General features: G+C 38.4%; 1 protein-coding gene across 4 annotated transcripts in view; it reads right to left on the bottom strand.

The window, feature by feature from the left end:
- tp53bp2a (tumor protein p53 binding protein, 2a) overlaps positions 1-18,554 on the bottom strand; it is a 62,699-nt gene extending 44,145 nt beyond the window's left edge. For 3 of the 4 annotated variants that reach the window (XM_055162980.1, XM_055162982.1, XM_055162983.1), the window contains exons 1-2: positions 18,248-18,421; positions 17,999-18,153 (exon numbers count right to left, since the gene is read on the bottom strand). In XM_055162980.1, the coding sequence (XP_055018955.1) occupies positions 17,999-18,025 (27 nt within the window). In that variant the 5' untranslated portion in view covers positions 18,026-18,153; positions 18,248-18,421. The other variant, XM_055162981.1, reaches the window with a different exon arrangement.
- Between the last annotated feature and the right edge of the window lie 497 nt (positions 18,555-19,051).

The following is a 19,051-nucleotide window of genomic DNA, read 5'->3' as shown; positions in this document are numbered from 1 at the left end:
ACTACATTCTTCTTCCAGCATTGGCTAGAGTGACCAGATGTCTGTATTTCCCCGGGACAGTCCCAGTTTTGTTTTGTGTACCCTGTCCCAGTGGGTTTATCCAAAACCATTGATTTGTCCCAGTTTATATAAGAAATGTCTCTGGTGTCCCTATTTTTAACCAGCTTGATCCCTGCCAACAGTAAACAGAGGCATACAGTATCATTTGTTTAGGTAAAATACACAAAATAGACATTTTAAGCATGCTTAAAAATGACCAAAACACAAAGAAAATGTGATGTGACTATACTGCCTCATGATACAAAATACTCACATAATACATAATACTTAATTACGCAATCGATTCACAATTTTATTACCAACTCCCTCAAACCGGAGCGTGTTTTATTTTGAAAATCTGGTCATCCTACCATTGGCTAAACGTATTCTGCTAATCCTCTATCTACTCACAAGGGTCAGATGTTCTTTGTGACTAAATGTGATTTCGTGGAGTTAAGAGTGATACAAAAATTGGTTCGTCCATTTCCAAGAATAGACAAATTGAAAGGGACAGGCCTGAAATTGAATTAATCTGCAATATCAGGATAACTACAGAATGAAGGAGTGTACCATCGCTAAGAGTAGCTACACGTCAATACACGTCAACAGTGACGGCTACGGCATGGAGCACTTCATTTCATTTTTCAGGCATTAATAAATCCTGTTAGGAATTAGCTGACGTGGCTAATGCGATTTCAATGCTTTTCTTAGTGTGGTAGTTTTATTCACATTTATTTTTAAGGCTAATTAAGAAGCTAGCTAGCGCAGGAAAATGCTGTGTTATTTCTTATTTCAGGATATGCTGTTGCTGTGTTTATTGCGTACTATGCTAAATCAATCTTTAAAAAGAGGTTGTACCTGATTTTAATGTATTCATTTACTGTCATGATTAATGCTCTTTACATGAAGCATTTTATGGTAAAAGCTGTTAAATCAGAAAAAAGTTGTGTCATTTCATAGACTGAAGACTGTAAATGTGAACATAAATCACTAGCTGCTGTGTTCCAAATAGGAAGTGTTCATGGGAACGCTTTATAGTTCCATCGACTCTGCCTCCAATTGACTTCACATTGAAAAATTTTCACCCCTCTCTCTGTAACTGCTGAAGTAAGAGTGTCTTAAATGTTCATATTAACCTGCTCTACATGATCCTGGTGTTGATCTGAGTGGAGCTGAACACTATGGGTGATGTCACACTCCCTTAGTCCACTTCTTTATACAGTTTATGTGTACTATCCATACTGTATAAAAAAGTGGACTAGTCCAATTGGTCCGTTATTTATGTTCATATCTTGATTTAGGGTCAAAATAGCAAAATGGAAAATTCAGGACTATATAAAGTGGGTTAATACGAACATTTAAAGACCAAAATGACAAGGCTCACAGCAGCAGTTACAGAGAAAGGGGCGACAAGATCCCAATGTAAGTCAATTGGAGCCAGGGGCAGAAGGAGCAGAAAGAACCATAGAACTATAATAAAATCTGGAAGCTGTATCAAAGATGGCGCTGTATTGTTTTCAATGGCCTGTGCTCACTGGCACATGGCCCCCCAAAAAATTTTCACTTCTACATTTACTTTCTCAATAGGGGCGAGCTCCTCCCACCCGTGTGACGTCTGTAACTTATTTTGACCAATCAGAGCGAGAGCTGCTAGAGCGGAGCTAGTACGGGCTCAGGGCGATGCTATACGCTAAGTCTTACAAAGCTAAATTTTAGGTGCTTTGAGGATATACTTTTTTTTTTTTAAGTTTATGTTGTGAAAATAGAAAAGAATCCCTACAAAATCCGATGTTTGTGAAAGTTGTTGATGCCCTGTCAGCCAAACACGGGCAATTTGAATTCCCAAAAAATGCATTGTGCTTCTATGGGAAAATTCTTTCTGGGCCCAAGCTCCCAGGAGCTGCAGTAGTGGTCAATGAAGTGGTCGCTAGTCGGTCTTGAACCAAAAAAGAGGGGGAATGCCTTATCCAGTTTTTATTCTAGATCCATGTTTGGAACGCAGCAGCAAGCTATGTCCTTTCATATATACAGTGGTACTATCTAACACAGAAGCTATAGACAGGATTTTTGTCATCCATTTAGGCGCATTGTTACTAAGGATCATGAGAAACAACTGCATGACACTCTCTCAGACACTTGATTCTCTGTCATAGTGCGTTTTCAAGAGCAACAAATACAGGAATTAGTGAACTCTAAGGAAACAATGACAGGACACTATGTCAGACAGCTGATTGTGTGTCATGGTGTAATATCACAGCAACAGAAAAGACTAAGTGGGCTGGGCCAAAAACATGTTCTTGACGCATATTTGAATATGAGATTGTGGCCCTTTAATAAATGTAATCTAAATTTTAACAGCAATACACCACTCTAAAATCCTCAGTATATTTAAAAACTACTAGTCTTAGGCAATATAAAAATGAAAAAGTCTAAACACTACTGTCAAGTTTTCAAAAAAGTTATTCATTGTGCAAAAACAGTTTTTTTGCCAGCTGACAATTGAAATTGGCTGGATTTGGATATTTGGCTATTTATATAATTATACTGTATTTCTAAAACCACAAATCAGCAAAACAGAATAATTATAATACTCAAATCTGTGTGATATAAGATGGCTATTTTGGGTTTCACAGATGGAAGAGAAATTAACTATGGCAAATTTGTATGTCATGGGTTTAAAATGGTGTAGTCGTGACTGGATCAAAGGCAAGCTGTCTTCAGATGGTGCGAACAAACTTTTAAAAGGAGCACTATATAACTTTTTGGTTGCCTGGAAAGTTCCACAGTATGACATTAAATAGCTGTACCTTACATTTATTACATTACAGGTGGTTTCATAGCGCAAAAATACCTGGTCTGGTTTGGTCTCCATGAAGACAGAACGGTTGTATACTATATTGTTAAACATTCCAGACAAAGCAATAACACAGTAGATTGGTGTTTTTTGATTTTTTTCATCTGAACACAGATATGATAGTTAGACAAAGCTGTTATAATACTACACATCTGAACAGGATATTTAACGTGGCAGCTAGTGTGTTAGCCATGTCCAGTCACATGTATAGTCTATGGTTCACACACATTTTCAAAACGTCTGTGTGATGTGTGTTCCTTTCCCTAGAATCATTTGGATCAATTCAGTCCTGGAATTGCCCATCTTTACTTAACAAAATGTAAAAGGTAGTTGTTAACTGAAAAACTACCATTACATGATATCATGGTGGAACAGAGAATTTGGAGATTTGGAGAAGAATGAGAGCAATAATTCAAGTTTACTCAAACATGTGTGAATAAAACATGACTCCAGGTACATTTTTGAGGAAATAACTTAAACGCAAAAAAGTGTGTGTTTGATATTGGTTCCAAAAATGAAAAACTGAAAAAAGCAGAGCCATTTTAAACACAAAACCAAGGAGAAGGATTTTTCAGCCATAGAATAGCATAATCATAGCAACCAGAATATTGTGACTGGTTGCCTGTCACCGTCACAAATTTTTAGGGTGTGATATATTGCCAATAAACGATAATACAGAACCTTATTTATGCCACTGACACAGTAACTCTAAAGCAGAATAATCCCCAAAAAACATCTTCAAAGTGACAGTATTGTTAAGAAAAACATGAGTTGCAATAGAGAAGAATGAAACACTAATTCATTTGTATTTATAACCAATCATAGAAGTTACTTGTTCGACTTACTTGTCCAACTGTATGATGTTACGTAAAAAGAACTAAAAAATCCTGACCAGCTCAAAGAAAATGTACATGCGATAGATACAGAGCCCCAAAATGTTCGATCTTATATATATTGAATGATAAATCGATACAGTAATTATCATTGGAGGCCTAACTGTACGCTTTAAGAAAATTGCCCCGCACTACATCTCAGATCTCAAATTGACCATCCACCGTGCTCTGAGGTCCAAGGGCCAACTCCAGCTCATTGTGCCTCAGACGAGACTTAAAACCAGGGGGACAGAGACTTCTCTGGCTTCTGTAGCTCTGCCCTTCCATTGCTGAACAGCCCCCACAGTGGAGTGCTTTACGTCACATCTGAAAGACCCACTTATTGTCTGGCTTTTAACACAGCATGATTTGTATGGTCTTGTGTCTGAGCATTTATTCTGTCTAGAGCTGCAAGATTAATCGCAATCAAACCAAAATCTGAATATGAATGGAAGACTGTAATTTCTGAAATACCGTAATTCCCTCCACGAGCAACAAAATATCCATTCTTGCTCTACATAAAACTGTTAAACTAATACAAGAATCACATGTTTGTACAGATCAAACAGTTTTGTCTTAGCTTGCATTAGTTTGGCAGATCCTCCACTGAAAAAGCTACACAATGCATCTTTAAATAAAACACCTATAATAGAGTACCAGTAGGTTATAAATATTTAAAATAAATTTGCAAAAATGAACGATTATGTGACAAGGTAGGCTGAAGTTCATTTTGCCTAAAGGGTTAAACAAAACTGACAACTTTATTATCAAAAATAACCCTGCCCACTGAGGTCAACAAGGATGTGACTACAACTGTAAAAGTGAATAATTAACAAGAGCTGTCAATCAATTAAAAGCCACAGGTTAAACGATAACATCCAGTAGTACGCGCCAAGAACTATGGAGGATTTTAAAAGGCTACAGCTTCAGGTTAAAACAAGAGATTCCCAAGGTAAACAAAGTTCTCAAATATCATTTCCTTGTATGGCTGAACTTTTAAAGGCCATATATAATGCAAAATAGACTATTTTGAGCTTTAAGCCATGTTATAATGTTACTTCATCAAAAACATACCTGGAGTTGCATTTTGTTTCATTCACCAAATTATCCAAATGACTCTAGTGAAGGTGTATGGATTTTAAAAATACAGTGGAGCACTTCCTGTACTACCATATGACATCACAAGGTGGACCACGGCGTTTTCAGTTTGAGAGGAGATCATGTCCTAAATATACAGGGTTTGTGTGTTAAATGTGTAAATGAAACAAAACACAACTTTAGATATGTTTGTGATGAGGAAACAACATAATAACAGATCAGAAAATAGTGTAATATTGGCCCAAGACGGCAAAAACTTTTGGACTTTATATCATCGCTTTCTTCACTTTCTCTCCACTGCGTCTGGGGACGAGTGGGTGAGCGCGGAAAGGTCAAGGGTCTGAAAATGGCGGCGGAACACTGGTCCGATTGAACCGCAACACGTAGAGACAAGAAAGAGCAAGTGTTGGCTTCACTACAGAGACCTGAGCTGCAGAGTGGAGACTATATCCAGACCGAGCCCCCAGCCTGTCTGCACTGCACCACTCAGACTATCACTGCTCCATCTGCATTATCACAAAGGAGCCACACGAGATCCTGAAGAAAGAACTGAGAAGGCTCCTGCTGTGGTTGGAAGATAAGAGAGAGGTAAAGGTAAATAAAGAAAAGAAGAATAGAGATTGTTGGTAAAGGGTTGGAAAAAAGTGGAATGGAATTTTACAGATAAATTTTGCGTTTATGATGTTTGATATGGATTAAAAGCAGAAATCTATATTACAAAGGTTCTATATTATGCAAAACTGACTTGTGTGAGCTTTTAGCCATGTTATAAAGCTGTTGCCTCCTCAACAACATACCTGGATTTGTGTTTTATTTCATTTTCACATGTAATCCTGCTTTATTAGTCTGTCTACATCTCCATAGTTCAAAATGCCCTATTCCACCGTGTGATGAAGTCGTAGTTTTAAGTGAATAACTCTTTTTACCTTTTGTTGCGAATGAAACAAAACACAACTCCAGGTATGTTTGTGTTGAGGAAACAACATTATGACCTAGATCAGAAAATGGCGTAATATGAGCCTTTTAAATGTGCTCTAGAACTTCTCTCCACGGGGTAGGGCTGAACAATTTTAAGAAAAAATTGAACTGCGATTTTTCTGGCGGATATTGCGATTGCGATTAAGCTTTAGTGCAAATGAACATTTGCAAACATCATAGAAACTTACATCATACTAGAGTCCTGAAGCTGGACTGATTGCACACATTTGTTTATGTTTTACAGAAACATAAACCTTAAAGAAACTTAAAACTACATGGCTAATTTGCATAAACTATAAGAACTGAAAAAAACAGCTTGCTCCTAAAGGACACAACTCAGTGGAATATCTGTGTTCTTCCTGTGACAGAGGGATGCGCTGATGATGGGGAGTCTGTTCTGTACTTCTAACCTGTTGGAGACGGTTCATGGTTTAAATCTTAGCCTCCTAGTGTTGTGGCGGGGAATTACTTTGTGGCGCATAGACCTCAACACAGACCCATAAATCAAAAACGATGGTGACAAGGAGACGGAGAACAGTGTGCGTTGAATCAATGCAGAACTATACTTCACCCTTAAAATTGGGCTTTAGGTGTACTGTAAAAAAAAAGTGGCTTTGATGCTCCCAAAATCGTGTTGTCTCAGATCTCTATTTTCAGTTCAAAATGATAGATTGTTCAGCTCTACCATGGGGATGTTTTTTTGTCTGAAATGTTCCACAGTATGGCATTAAACTCATTTATCTCCATGATGACAGACAAGTAACAAGCCAAGTTACAGGTCAGATCAGTACAGAGGCGAAATGCATGTTATTCAAGATATTTTTGTGCAATAAAAAACACATGTAATAGAATGTAAAATAGATGGGCTGGGTAACATTCTAGGAAAAGCAGTAAATGTCATACTGTTTGACCAGAAAAGTTACACACAGCACCTTTAAGTTGATAATTCAAATGTTAAATATCTCATTAGGAGCATTAACAGTTGAGATAAACAGTGGGATTTCAGAACATGTTTGTAGAAGTCTTGAACTTACAGGGTAAACAATTTTCATGTTTATTCGGTTTCTAATTTTGGCAATCCTTCATTACGGATTTCAAAGTAAAATTAGTTAAATCAAATCACTTTAATCTGGTTTTCCAAATGCATTAAATAATTTAGAATTAAGTGACCTAAAAATGAAAACCATGTGAAAAACAGGATCCCAGGGAAACTCAGAAGCAGACTGTGTAAACAAAAATCTGGTTGAATCATTTGAGGCACATTCTGACTGAGTTTTTCTAAAGGAAATAAAACAGGAGCTCTGTACTGATACTGAGCTGTGCAGGTGTGGAATGTGAGGTATTTCAAGTGTCAATAGCAGCCATGGCCAAACTCCAGGAATTTCAAAATAGAGCCAAGAATTTTGTGTTTTATCTAAGTGCTTCGAAACTTTTGAAATCCAAATCAGAGAAGAGTGTTTGGCATCAGTTTGCTATATGAAAAGTCAAAGGTCCTATATTACGCGAAATTGACTCGTGAGTTTTAAGCCATGTTAGAATGTTGTTACCTCATCAAAACATACCTGGAGTTGTGTTTTGTTTCATTCACACATGTTGGAGTAGCCCTTTATTATTAGTTTGTCTACATCTCCAAAGCTCAAAATGCTCTGTCCCACCTTGTGATGTCCTGAAGCAATAGTTTTCCTAGTTACAGCTACCTTTAGTTCAGTAGAAATGCATAATTCCAGGGATGAAATTATCTAGTTGAAAGTGGAAAAACACAGTGGAGCACTTCATGTATTACAACATGACATCACAAGATGGAATAGTGTTTTCTGTTTTAGAGAAGAACGCATAAATCCTGCATATTTAAACATGTATGAATGAAACAAAACACAACTCTAGGTATGTTTGTGAAACGGAAACAACATTATAACATAGATCCGAAAATAGCGTAAAATGGGCCCTTTAAAATGTGAAAACACTAAATCATGTAAAGTAAAACTGACCACCATCAACCAAAATGAGAAACTGGCTAAAAAGTCTGCTGCAATCTCTCTTTCTCCAGTCTTTTCTTTGTCCTTCATTTTCATACATTTTTAACAAGCAAAAAACTCAAATTCATTATGTTCATGAATTTTTAATTAAGGTCGATTAAGGTACAGCATTCCTTTCCTATGACGTGTACAAAACTCCATTCATTTGGGATGAGTAAACATGAGTCACCTGTACAAATAAAAGACTGGGCTTGACTAGGGCATCCACTAGTATAACTGCTTTTTATGAATGAAATCCTGCTGATACTGTACTAACTCTACAACTGATACTCAAAGGTAAAGAAAGAAAAAAATGTTGGTAAGGTTGGTTTTGATTTGGATTAAAAAACAGAATGAACATTAAAAGGTTCTATATTTACGCAAAACTGACTCATGTGAGCTTTTAGTGGTGTTATAATGATGTTACCCAATCTGAAACATACCTGGAGTTGTGTTTTCTTTCTTTCACACATGTTTGAGTAACCCTTTATTATCAGTCTGTCTACATCTCCAAAGTTCAAAATGCTCTCTTCCACCTTGTGATGTCATGAAGTGGTTTCAAGCTACAGCTACCTTTTACAGTAATCCAAATTGATCCAAATGATTCTACTGAAGGTGTACCGAGTTTAACACAACCAAATTACAACTGCAACGGAGTCTAACTAATTTTATTTTATTTTTTACACTTTTCCTCTGTACTTTTTTCTTTATTTCTGCTCCTTTCTAATCATGGTGGATGGTCAATGCCTTCTATTATTCATTGTACTATTGTGCATTTTCATGACAGGAACAAAAATAAAAGTCTGAATTCAAAATATAAATCTTGAGTTTGAGTATTTTTTTTATACTTACTTACTTAATTTAATTGCCATGTTTTGGTGTATTTTCACCTGCCTTATATATTTGGAAGCAAAAGGGCCCATATTATACTACTTTCTAATCCAGGGACCTCCAATCTTTTTCCTTCTGTGAGCTAGTTTTTGTAAACAAAAATGTCAGACAGCTACTAATTTTTGGGGTCACCAGAAATTTTGTAAATATAAGCACCATGGTAAGCTAAAGATGAGGTAGAATTAGATGTCTATAAAACATAACCCATTATCCAGTTATCAGTGTACAAAATTTGGCATAAAATGTATACATTTACAAAGGAAATAGGAAATTTATCAATCAAATTTGAGTTTTTCAGCCCAATATGTATAATTCAAAAATCTCTTGGCGAGCTACTTGGAAGGAGGTAGAAGGAGGAAGGAGCTACTGGTAGTTCCCGAGCTACAGGTCGGAGACCCCTGTTCTAATCTATGTTATAATGTTGTTTCCTCATGACAAACATACCTGGAGTTGTGTTTTGTTTTGTTTCGTTCACACATGTTTCTCACACAGACCGTGCATATTTAGGCTGAGTTTATCTCTCAAATCGGCAACTCTCTGTTCTACCTTGTGATGCCGCGTGATAAAACTTTGTACACCCTGAAATTTCCAATCTTTACAGAACAAAAGGTGTAACTTAAAAACTACTATTACATGACATCACAAGGTGGATCAGAGCATTTTGAGCTTTGGGGATGTAAACAGACTAATAATTAAGGATTACTCAAACACGTGTGAATGAAACAAAAGACACTACTACAAGTATGTTTTTGATGAGGTAACAACATTATCACATGGCTTAAAGGTTGTATAGAGGATTTTCCAAGGAACGAGAAATCCAGCGACTGTTTGTCCTTTTTCAAATGTTGCGCATGCATGAAACCACCCCCCCTCCCCTACAGCTCCCTACGTAGAAACGCCTCCTCCTTACGCCAGAAACAGGTTTGTTTACAGCCGGTGCGCTGCACATGACTTGTAAACAACTAACTACAGTGTTGGTTAGGCAAGGCGGAGAAGTGAGGAGCGGGGGGAGGGGGAGCGCGGACATTTCGTGCGCGGACAAGAAGTGAGGAGCAGGGAGAAGAGCGGAGCAGGGAGCAGGGAGAGGAGAGAGGAGAGGGGAGCGGTGCGCGGAGATTCCGTGCCCGGAGAAGTGAGGAGCAGCGGGAAGAGCGGATCGGGCAGCGGGGAGAGGAGCAGGAAAGGGGTGCAGAGAAGGGTGTGCGGAGATTCCGTGCAAATGAACTAGCTACAACACGCAGCAGCAAGCGGACTCTTTCTTTGCCTTGAAAATTACGTTTTCAGACATAGGATATCGCTTTCGTGTCCTGAAAAACGTTTGTCTAGCTCTTGGAAATAAAGTACGTTTTCATAATAAGCAGAAGTGACCTGTCCAGGAGTAATTTGGCGACCAATGCGTCAGTCTTTAGACCCTTCGTCTGCTTCAGTCGCGCCATCGCTGGAATGAATCTACAAGAATCACCTTAGTTTGGCTTCGCTGCTTTTCCCCTTGTCTTCTTCTTTCAGCGACCTCAAAAACGGACTTTCTTTTGGGGCTAACTGCTCCTGGATTCTTGTCTGCCATTGCAACAAACTTTGTGCTAACTGCGAGGAAGATATAGGTCAAAAAAAGCCGCTAAGAACTGTTGCGTTGGTGGAGTAAACAGCGTCTGTGCGTCTTGCATCTGTGGACTGCGTGACAGGCGTACGTAAGCCACGTAACGGCAGCGCGCAGGCAAGTCAGTTATGCTAGAAACGTAGGGAGTTTGATTGACAGCCTGTCAGCTAACAGATAACGAGGCAGTGTTGTTATCTATTGGCAAATGTTTAGCTGGCCCCACCACGTCCAGAGTTGATGAATTTTTATTCTCTTTTTTTTGGTCATCATAATTACAAGGCTACTGCACCTTTATAATGCTATCATTGACAATTTGAAACAAAAAAAATCCTCCATACAACCTTTAATGCTCAATTTTGTGTAATATAGGACCTTTAATAATTGCGATATGAAGTCACTAAAATTCTAATTCTAATTTTACTCAGTTTAATAAATAAAACAAATGGTCACAGAGTAATATCAGGGGCTGTCACAATATATATAAGTTATATATAATTACAAGTATCTTTGCTTAAATTCATTGTTATGGTGCAGCAATAGCAAAAAAAGCAGAGAGAACTACATAGACCATGATCCTTTGCTTTGTTTAAGTGCAGACTACATGAAGAAATAACTGTTATAAGCACTTTAAAATCTTAATTCTTTGTACTACAACAGAACCAAAGGCTTGTCAAGGCATTTTAAAAGGAAAAAGTAGCATATAGTTGTAGTTAGCAAAAGTCTACAAAATAACGCAATAAATACCGTACCGAGAGATATGGACATAGTTACACTCTTAATTTTTTTAAAAGGTCAAATCAACAGTATCAGTATAGCCATGCGTGACATCCATTATGAAAGTTGCAGATACAAAAAATAAACTGAAACCAGGTCTAAACCCTTGAATACTTTGGTCTTGTGCCATAAGACTGTACAATTACGTAAGCAGTCCCAGCCCTCCCACAGTGTAAACAAAAGAGTCGGTGGTGGCCAGGCTCAGGTTTCTGTTAACACACACAGCAATATAAGGCAGGACAATGCACCACCTCAAATTCACACTCACATGACAACTCCGCCAAGTCTACTGACAAAGGCGCTATAGCTTTATTTCATGTGGTTAACCTATAAGAGGAAAAACAGTACCAGTGATTGATATGAGACTACAGTGTGGTTAAAGAATGCAAAACTACACACTTGGAGGCTGGAGAATGCAGGGTTTATCAGCTGGAAAAGCCACAAAACAAGCGAATCATGTAACAGGGAAGGAATGAGGAAGAGACCCATCTACCTGGGATATTAAAGGGCCAATGTTATGCAATTTTCTGATCTGTGTTAAAATGTTTTTTCCTCATCACAAACGCATAAAACATGGAGTTGTTTTGTTTCATTCACACATGTTTAACACACAGACCCAGAGTTCTTCTCTCAAACAGAAAACACTCTATTCCACCTTGTGATGTCATGTACTGGAAGTGCTCCACTGTGCTTTTAAACCCCATACTACTGCACTAAAGGTAAAAAGTAAGTTGAAAACTAAGGCTTCATGACATCACAAGATGGAACAGAGCATACTGAGCTTTGGAGATGTAGACAGACTAATAATAAAGGGTTACTCAAACGTGTGAATAAAATAAAACACAACTTCAAGTATGTTTTTGAAGAGGTAACATTATGACATGGCTTAAAGAGTAAATTTTGCATAATATAGGACCTTTAAAACTGATTTACATTTTCTATGGGCTGTTATAGTTAAATAGCCTTTTTTTTCTGTAGTTTTTATTTTAAAAATGTGTAACAATTTTCTCAAATAAAAAAAAATAATGAAAATGAAATATAGGCCCCTAATTTGACACTTATAATGATGTAATGTTGTCTTGTTTCAGGAAACCAACTGCTGTTTACATAGTGGGTCATACGCTGTAATTAAACTGGACCATTGACCATTTCCAATCCATAATCCTCCGGTGCACCTTGTAACTCATGTTGACATTGCATTGTCTAATCCAAACGCAGAGGACTTATAAGACAAAGAGCTGTCCACGTTTGGCCCGGACTCTGCTGGCCTCAGCTCGGCCATCTGCCATGTCATCACCAGCATCATCATCTCCATCACAAGAACATTACTTTTGGCTACGCTGCACAGCTCCCTGTCAATACATATCTCTATATTTATCTGTGCCAAGAACACAGATACAATTAAAGGTCCCACTAGTACACTCCGCAAAATTGACTGTTATGAGCTTTAAGTCATGTTAGAATGTTGTTACCTCCTCAGAACATGCCTGGAGTTGTGTTTTGTTTCATTCACAAGTTTGAGTAATCCTTTATTATTGGTCTGTCTACATAGCCTGATTCATAAGCCGGTTTCACTTAGTAGAAACTAGTCTAGTCTGACCTCTCAGCATTAGAATTCATTCACTCAACAGTAGGCGGGTACTTTTTTTCATTTAACCAATCGCTGCTATTTGGTCATGACGTATGTAATGTGCTGCTAACGGGGCTAACAAGTTTATTAGGCTTTTCCCAAATCCTGTAGGAAGAAGGGCAATAACGTCTTTCCCTTTAATAAAATTCAACAAACATTCTCTTTGCTCCAGCTTTAAATCCTCAGTCTCGGGAATCATTACCAGCAGTAGATGGCTCTTCGCTGACTGGCTGGTGCCCGAACTCGCACTTCCAGGGTTTTGTGAACGTCCTAGTGTATTCTGATTCCTGACCTTGTTGCTGGAGAGAAATGAAATTGAGAGGAGGCACTTCTCTGTTCCACCTTGTGATGTCATGAAGTACAAGTTTTTAAGTGAATAGCTTCTTTTACCTTCTGTTCAGCAGAGATTGGCAATTCTAGATCTGATATCATTCAAATGATTCTAATGAAGGTGCATGGAGTGGAGCACTTCATGTAGTACCACATGTCATCACAAGGTAGAACAGCCTAAATATGCAAAGTTTGTGTGTTAAATATCTGTGAAACAAAACAGTTTCCAGGTATGTTTGTGATGAGGAAATAACATTGTTATATCGATCAGATCACAGCGTAATACAGGCCCTTTAAGTAACTGAGTGCATTTCTTACAATATGAAGGTCATGAGCCAACAGCTGATTGTAACAGTCTGAGGTAAGCCATTGTTTTGACTAAAGATGCATCACTTCTCAGTTTTCTTAGCTGAATTAAAAGCTATAAATTGTCCTGTCTAATTAGCTAATTATTTCAATCCATAAATAAGTACTTTCCACTGACAACATTGACTTTCAACATCTGATCCTGTCTTCTGACTTCTTCCCGTATCTGAGAGCAATATCCCATCCAAATAATTGCCTTCCTTGTTTTGGGGAAATTCAAATGTCAAATTATCACAAATCCTGCATATTTAGGCAGAGTTCTTCTCTCAGACTGAAAACACTCTGTTCTACCCTGTAATGTCATGTGGTAATACAGTGGTAAAAAGTGCTCCGCAGTGTTTTTTCCCCCCATATGCCTTCACTAGAATCGTTTGGCCAATTTCATCCCTGGAATTCCCAAATCTCTACTGAACAAAAGGTAAAAGACAGGTATTAACTTGAAAACTACCATTACATGACATCACAAGGTGGAACAGAGCATTTTAAGCCATGGAGATGTAGACAGACTAATAATGCAGGATTACTCATGTGTGAATGAAACAGAACACAACTCCAGGTATGTTTTTGATGAGGTAACAACATTATAACATGACTAAAGCTCACAAGAGTCAGTTTTGTGTAATCAAGGACTTTTAACAATTGTGATATGAAATTTGCTCAATTCAATAAATTCAACAAAGCAAAAAAAATAAATAAATAAATAAAAAATCTACAACTCAAAGCAAAAAATAAATAAATAAATCTACAACTCAAAACTACTGAAATGTCAAATTCCACAATAGTTCACTTAGCTCGTGAACTTTTACCCTTGATGTATGAGGTCACATGTTTGCGCGCACACACTAACTCATTGTTGTGTCTCTGGCCAATCACAGGCTTGCGTTTCCAGAACTACAGCTTTGTTCATCTTCCACCTTTCACCTGGCAACTTCCACCTGTCTAGCTCTTGACCTCTCCGTGCTACTCAAAAACCCAGTCATTTAAAGGTGCACTGCTTAACATTTCTAGTGAAGGGTTTGCCATACTTCAAGGAACTGCTCACCCATTTACACACACGCACATACCCCCACACACACAGAAACGGACAAGCATTCACCTGTCCTTGTGTCTGGACTCGAGCCGCCAACCTTCAGATCCATCCTGAACTACTGTATCTCCAGCTTTGTCTAGAATGTTCCACAGTATAAAACAAACCCATTTATCACGAGGGAGACAAGCAGGTTACAGCACTACACAACATTACATTACAGTTCAGATCTGTGGAGAGTCGCCCCTATTCACAGATGAAATTCATGTATTTTTGAGCAATAGAAACACCTGCAATGAATAAATGCCAGATGGAAATGTTTAATGTCACACCATGGAACATTCCTGGGAAAGCAACAACATCTCCATGGAGACAAGCACGCAGCGAACCCACCATAAGAAATACCGCAGTACAAATTTAAAGGAGCATTCTGTAGCTTTTTTTGATTGGGAGTCCGCCACCTGCTTGTTTCTGTGGGCATGTCATTTCTCGGGCTGAAATGTTCCGCAGTACGACATTAAACAACTCTAACTTACATTTATTCATTTACAGGTGGTTTTAAAACTCAAAAACATCTAGAAAATCAGCCCTTCTGACTGTGAGCGGGGTTGCCTCTCCACAGATTTCACCTATAACTTACTCTGGTTTGGTCTCCATGGAGATTGAAAGGTTTAATGCTATACTGTGAAACATTCCAGGCAAAGCAATAACATCTCCACGGAGACAAGTGGATAGCAAACCCTCCACGAGAAAAAAGGCGCAGTGTACCTTTAAGTAACCATTCATTCCATCTGCTATCAATATCTGTACATGTACAACCTTGCCCCTTTTACCCCACATGTGTCACGTATATTATGTTGACAGCTTGTTCTGCTTTGGCCCTGGTAAACATAAAATGGCCCCCGTGCTGTCTGGCCCTTGAGTTATTGTGCCCGATTACGCCTATAACTCGTGACCCTCTCTTTGGTGTAGCATGTAATGGCGTAATTGCTGGCAGCCGGGGTAAATAGGGGGTCAGTGTTTTCAATGCACAAAGCCCACTGGAGACTCTTGTAAATGGCTGTTCTGGTTAGCGCATTGTATGGAGCTCAGGCAGTTGCAGCAGGCAGATAAGGCTCTATACTAGCCCCTCATTGAGCCATGGTTTTGTTACACTTTAAAGCACCCATATTACACTATTTTTCTAATCTACAGTATGTTGTAATGTTGTTTTCTTGTCACAAACATTCTTGGAGTTGTGTTTTGTTTCATTCACACATGTTTAACACACAAATCCGGCTTATTTAGGCTGAGTTCTTCTCTCAGAAAACGCTTTTGTGATGTCATGTGATTGTACAGGAAGTGCTCCATTGTATTTTTAAACTCCATACACCTTCACTAGAATCATTTGGATGATTTCAGCCCTGGAATTGACTCTATAAATCTCTACTGAACTAAAGGTAAAAGGTAGCGGTTAACTTGAAAACTACCACTACCACTTTATGACATCGCAAGGTGGAACAGAGCATTTTAAGCTTTAAAGATGTAGACTGATAATAAAGGGTTACTCATGTGTATGAAACAAAACACAACTCCAGGCATGTTTTTGATGAGGTGACATGACTCAAAGCTCACAAGCGTCCGTTTTGTGTAATATTGGATCTTTAAGCGTCCACGTTGTCGTCCTGGGAGACTCTTGTAAATAGCACATTGTATGGAGCTCAGGCACTGGCAACGGGCTGATAAGGCACTATGCTCGCCCCTCATTGAAGAATGGTTTTGTGTGCAGTTCATCTGACTGCTATCACTACACTTTAAACCTCCACATGGCTGTCCTGCGTGTGCACAATGACGCTAGTGTTTTGCGGAGATAGTGCTTTTATTACACTCGTCTGGTTGGGTTGCCTTAATTAAAATGGTTGTGATTTGATGACAGAGATGTTATGTATGCAATGTTATGCTTTAAAGTAGCTCAATATAACAATTAGACTGGTATTTTACATTTTATAACACATGGGTCTTATTTTTATTGACAATATTGACAACAATTGGAATAGATGTGCCCGCAGCTTGTAGAAGTCTTTTAGAATGACATAAGCTGCAAGGACAGGTTAAAGGTCCTATATTACATAAACCTGATTCTTGTGAGCTTGTGTTATAATGCTGTTATCTCATTAAAAACATGATAAGTAAACCATGTTTGAGTAATCCTTTGTTATTAGTCTGTCTACATCGCCAAACCTCAAAATGGTCTGTTCCACCTGATGTCACATAGTGGTAATTTTCAAGTTAAGAGCTGCCATTTACCCTTCGTTCAGCAGAGATTGGCAATTCCAAAGATGAAATGATCCAAATGATTCTATCAAAGTCGTATAGAGTTTAAAAACACAGTGGAGCACTTCTCGTATTATTGCACAAGGTGATCTCATCTTAAATGTGCAAGGTTTGTGTGTTAAACAATGACAAATTGGACTACACATTTTACTAAAACATAGTTAACACACTTATATTTCAAGATTTGATCAAAAATTAAACTTTTTTTTTTCGCAATTTTTTTAGTTTTGTTGAAGTTTATAATTTTACTTCCTAATACTTCCTGTAGAAATATAGAGGTAATTCCAGAAATGTGACCTACAAACCATGATGTTAGCAAGGGCCAAGACTATTATGATTAGACTAATAAAAATACACAACACACCTTTATTTTGTTAAATGAAGATTTAAACTGCGAGAACAAAGCCTTCCTTGCTCGTAAACTGGGTGGATTTTTTTTTTGTGTGTTGATGACATCGATGATAGGATAGGTATTCTGTTTTAGAATTCACAATTACTTCCTCTATTTTTGAATGTATTCTCCACTAACTGATGTAAAACTATGATAACTATTTACTCATCGAACCAAGTGATAATTAGAAAACCCTGAAAACCTGTCATATGCACTTTAAAAAGGTCCTGTATTACACAAAATTGACTCTTCAAAAATCTACCTGAAGCTGTGTTTTATTTTATTCACAAATGTTTGAATAATCCTTTATTATTAGTCTGTCTACATCTCCAAAGCTCAGAATGCTCTGCTCCACCTTGTGATGTCATGAAGCAATAGTTAAGCGACTACCCTTTACCTTTAGTTCAGCAGAGATTGACAATTCCAGGGCTGAAATTATCCAAATGATTTTAGTGAAGGTGTTTGCAGTTTAAAAGCATAGTGGAGTTGACATTATAAGGTGGAACTGGGTGTTTGAGAAAAGAACTGAGCGATATGGGCCCTTTAAAATAAGACATAAGATAAATCCTTAAGATCTGACTTGAATAGCTGAAGAAAAACCCGTGCGTAATGACACTGGCAATAACCCCGTACACTACAATAGCCCGGTGCACTGCTGCCATAGAGATGCCACAGAGCACCATCACGCCACGGACATTTAAATGCCCAGGTAACGCTAAAGCACCGCGCGAACACAGATCAGAGCAGCCACAACAAACTGGCGCATATCAAGCCAGCAAAAGCGCACGCATAGGTGTATTTGATTAAAGTGAATCGTACTCACCGGCATCATTTTAGCTTCGTACCGCATTTAGCTCGCCCTCAGCATGAATCCACGACAGTTTCGACGAAAGCGGCAAGGCTCTGGAGCTCGATAATCCCAGATCCTAAAGCCGCGATGGGAAGAAGGCTACTCTTGCTTCGCTACGGGGTCCCGTCCTGCAAACAAGCAAAAAATCAGTCCCGAGATGTCCCGTAATGCCGTAGGATCGCAGATCTACGGGCTGGATGCTCTCCCGGCTCTGCCGCTGACCTGTTGCTACAAATAACAGGCCTTCACGACAAAAGTTTCCGCCGTAGTTCAGAGAGCATCGCTGGTAACTTTATGAAGGCGCCGCGGAACACATCAGACGCAATTATGAGGCGGTTATCCAACGCAAAAGACGCGCATAAGGAACTGTGCGCGTACGACCGGTTTTATTAGCAGATTACTTGCCTGGGACGAGCAGATTATTGCCAAAAGCCCGTAGCTGTCGGCGGTGCTCGTCTCTACTCGGCCGATCCCAGAGTGACGTAGAGGGAGGAGCTTCGGGACACTTTGGAATTCTGGCTCCGCCTCTTCACGGGACACGGGACACACACAACACTCCCACAGTGCGCACACTCCAGTCCCCTAGTATAAAGTCTTTTCTATATCTCTTTTTTATATTCACATACCTTCTTTCCTTTTATTTTTATGATTTTTTTTTTTTCATTTTTAGTTTGTTTGAAAGAATTGATTAAGTTAAAATTGTCTATTAAAAGACCGGTTCATTTATGTATTTATTTATATCTTCTGTATGAAAAAAAGACCCTGGATCACGAATCACATGCTGCTGCTTACTGCTAAATTTATGTTTTATTTTTCCACAATCATTAATAAAATGTAGCTTTCCTGAAAATAAATTCTGTACTAGGGTGACCAGAGTTTCAAAACAAAAATTGATTGGTAATAAAACGATGGTGCGTAATTAAGAACAATTATTATGCAGAGACCATTCATGACTAACATGAGTCAGTATAGTCACATTTTCTTTGTGTTTTGGTCATTTTTAAGCAGACCTTTTGTATTTTACCT

This window comes from Boleophthalmus pectinirostris, unplaced genomic scaffold (genome assembly GCF_026225935.1).
Source record: "Boleophthalmus pectinirostris isolate CB_2022bp ecotype Guang Dong unplaced genomic scaffold, ASM2622593v1 HiC_scaffold_5, whole genome shotgun sequence".
Taxonomy (NCBI): Eukaryota; Metazoa; Chordata; class Actinopteri; order Gobiiformes; family Gobiidae; genus Boleophthalmus; species Boleophthalmus pectinirostris.
The sequence above is the reverse complement of the archived record's forward strand: the minus strand, read 5'-3'. Positions and strand labels throughout refer to the sequence as shown.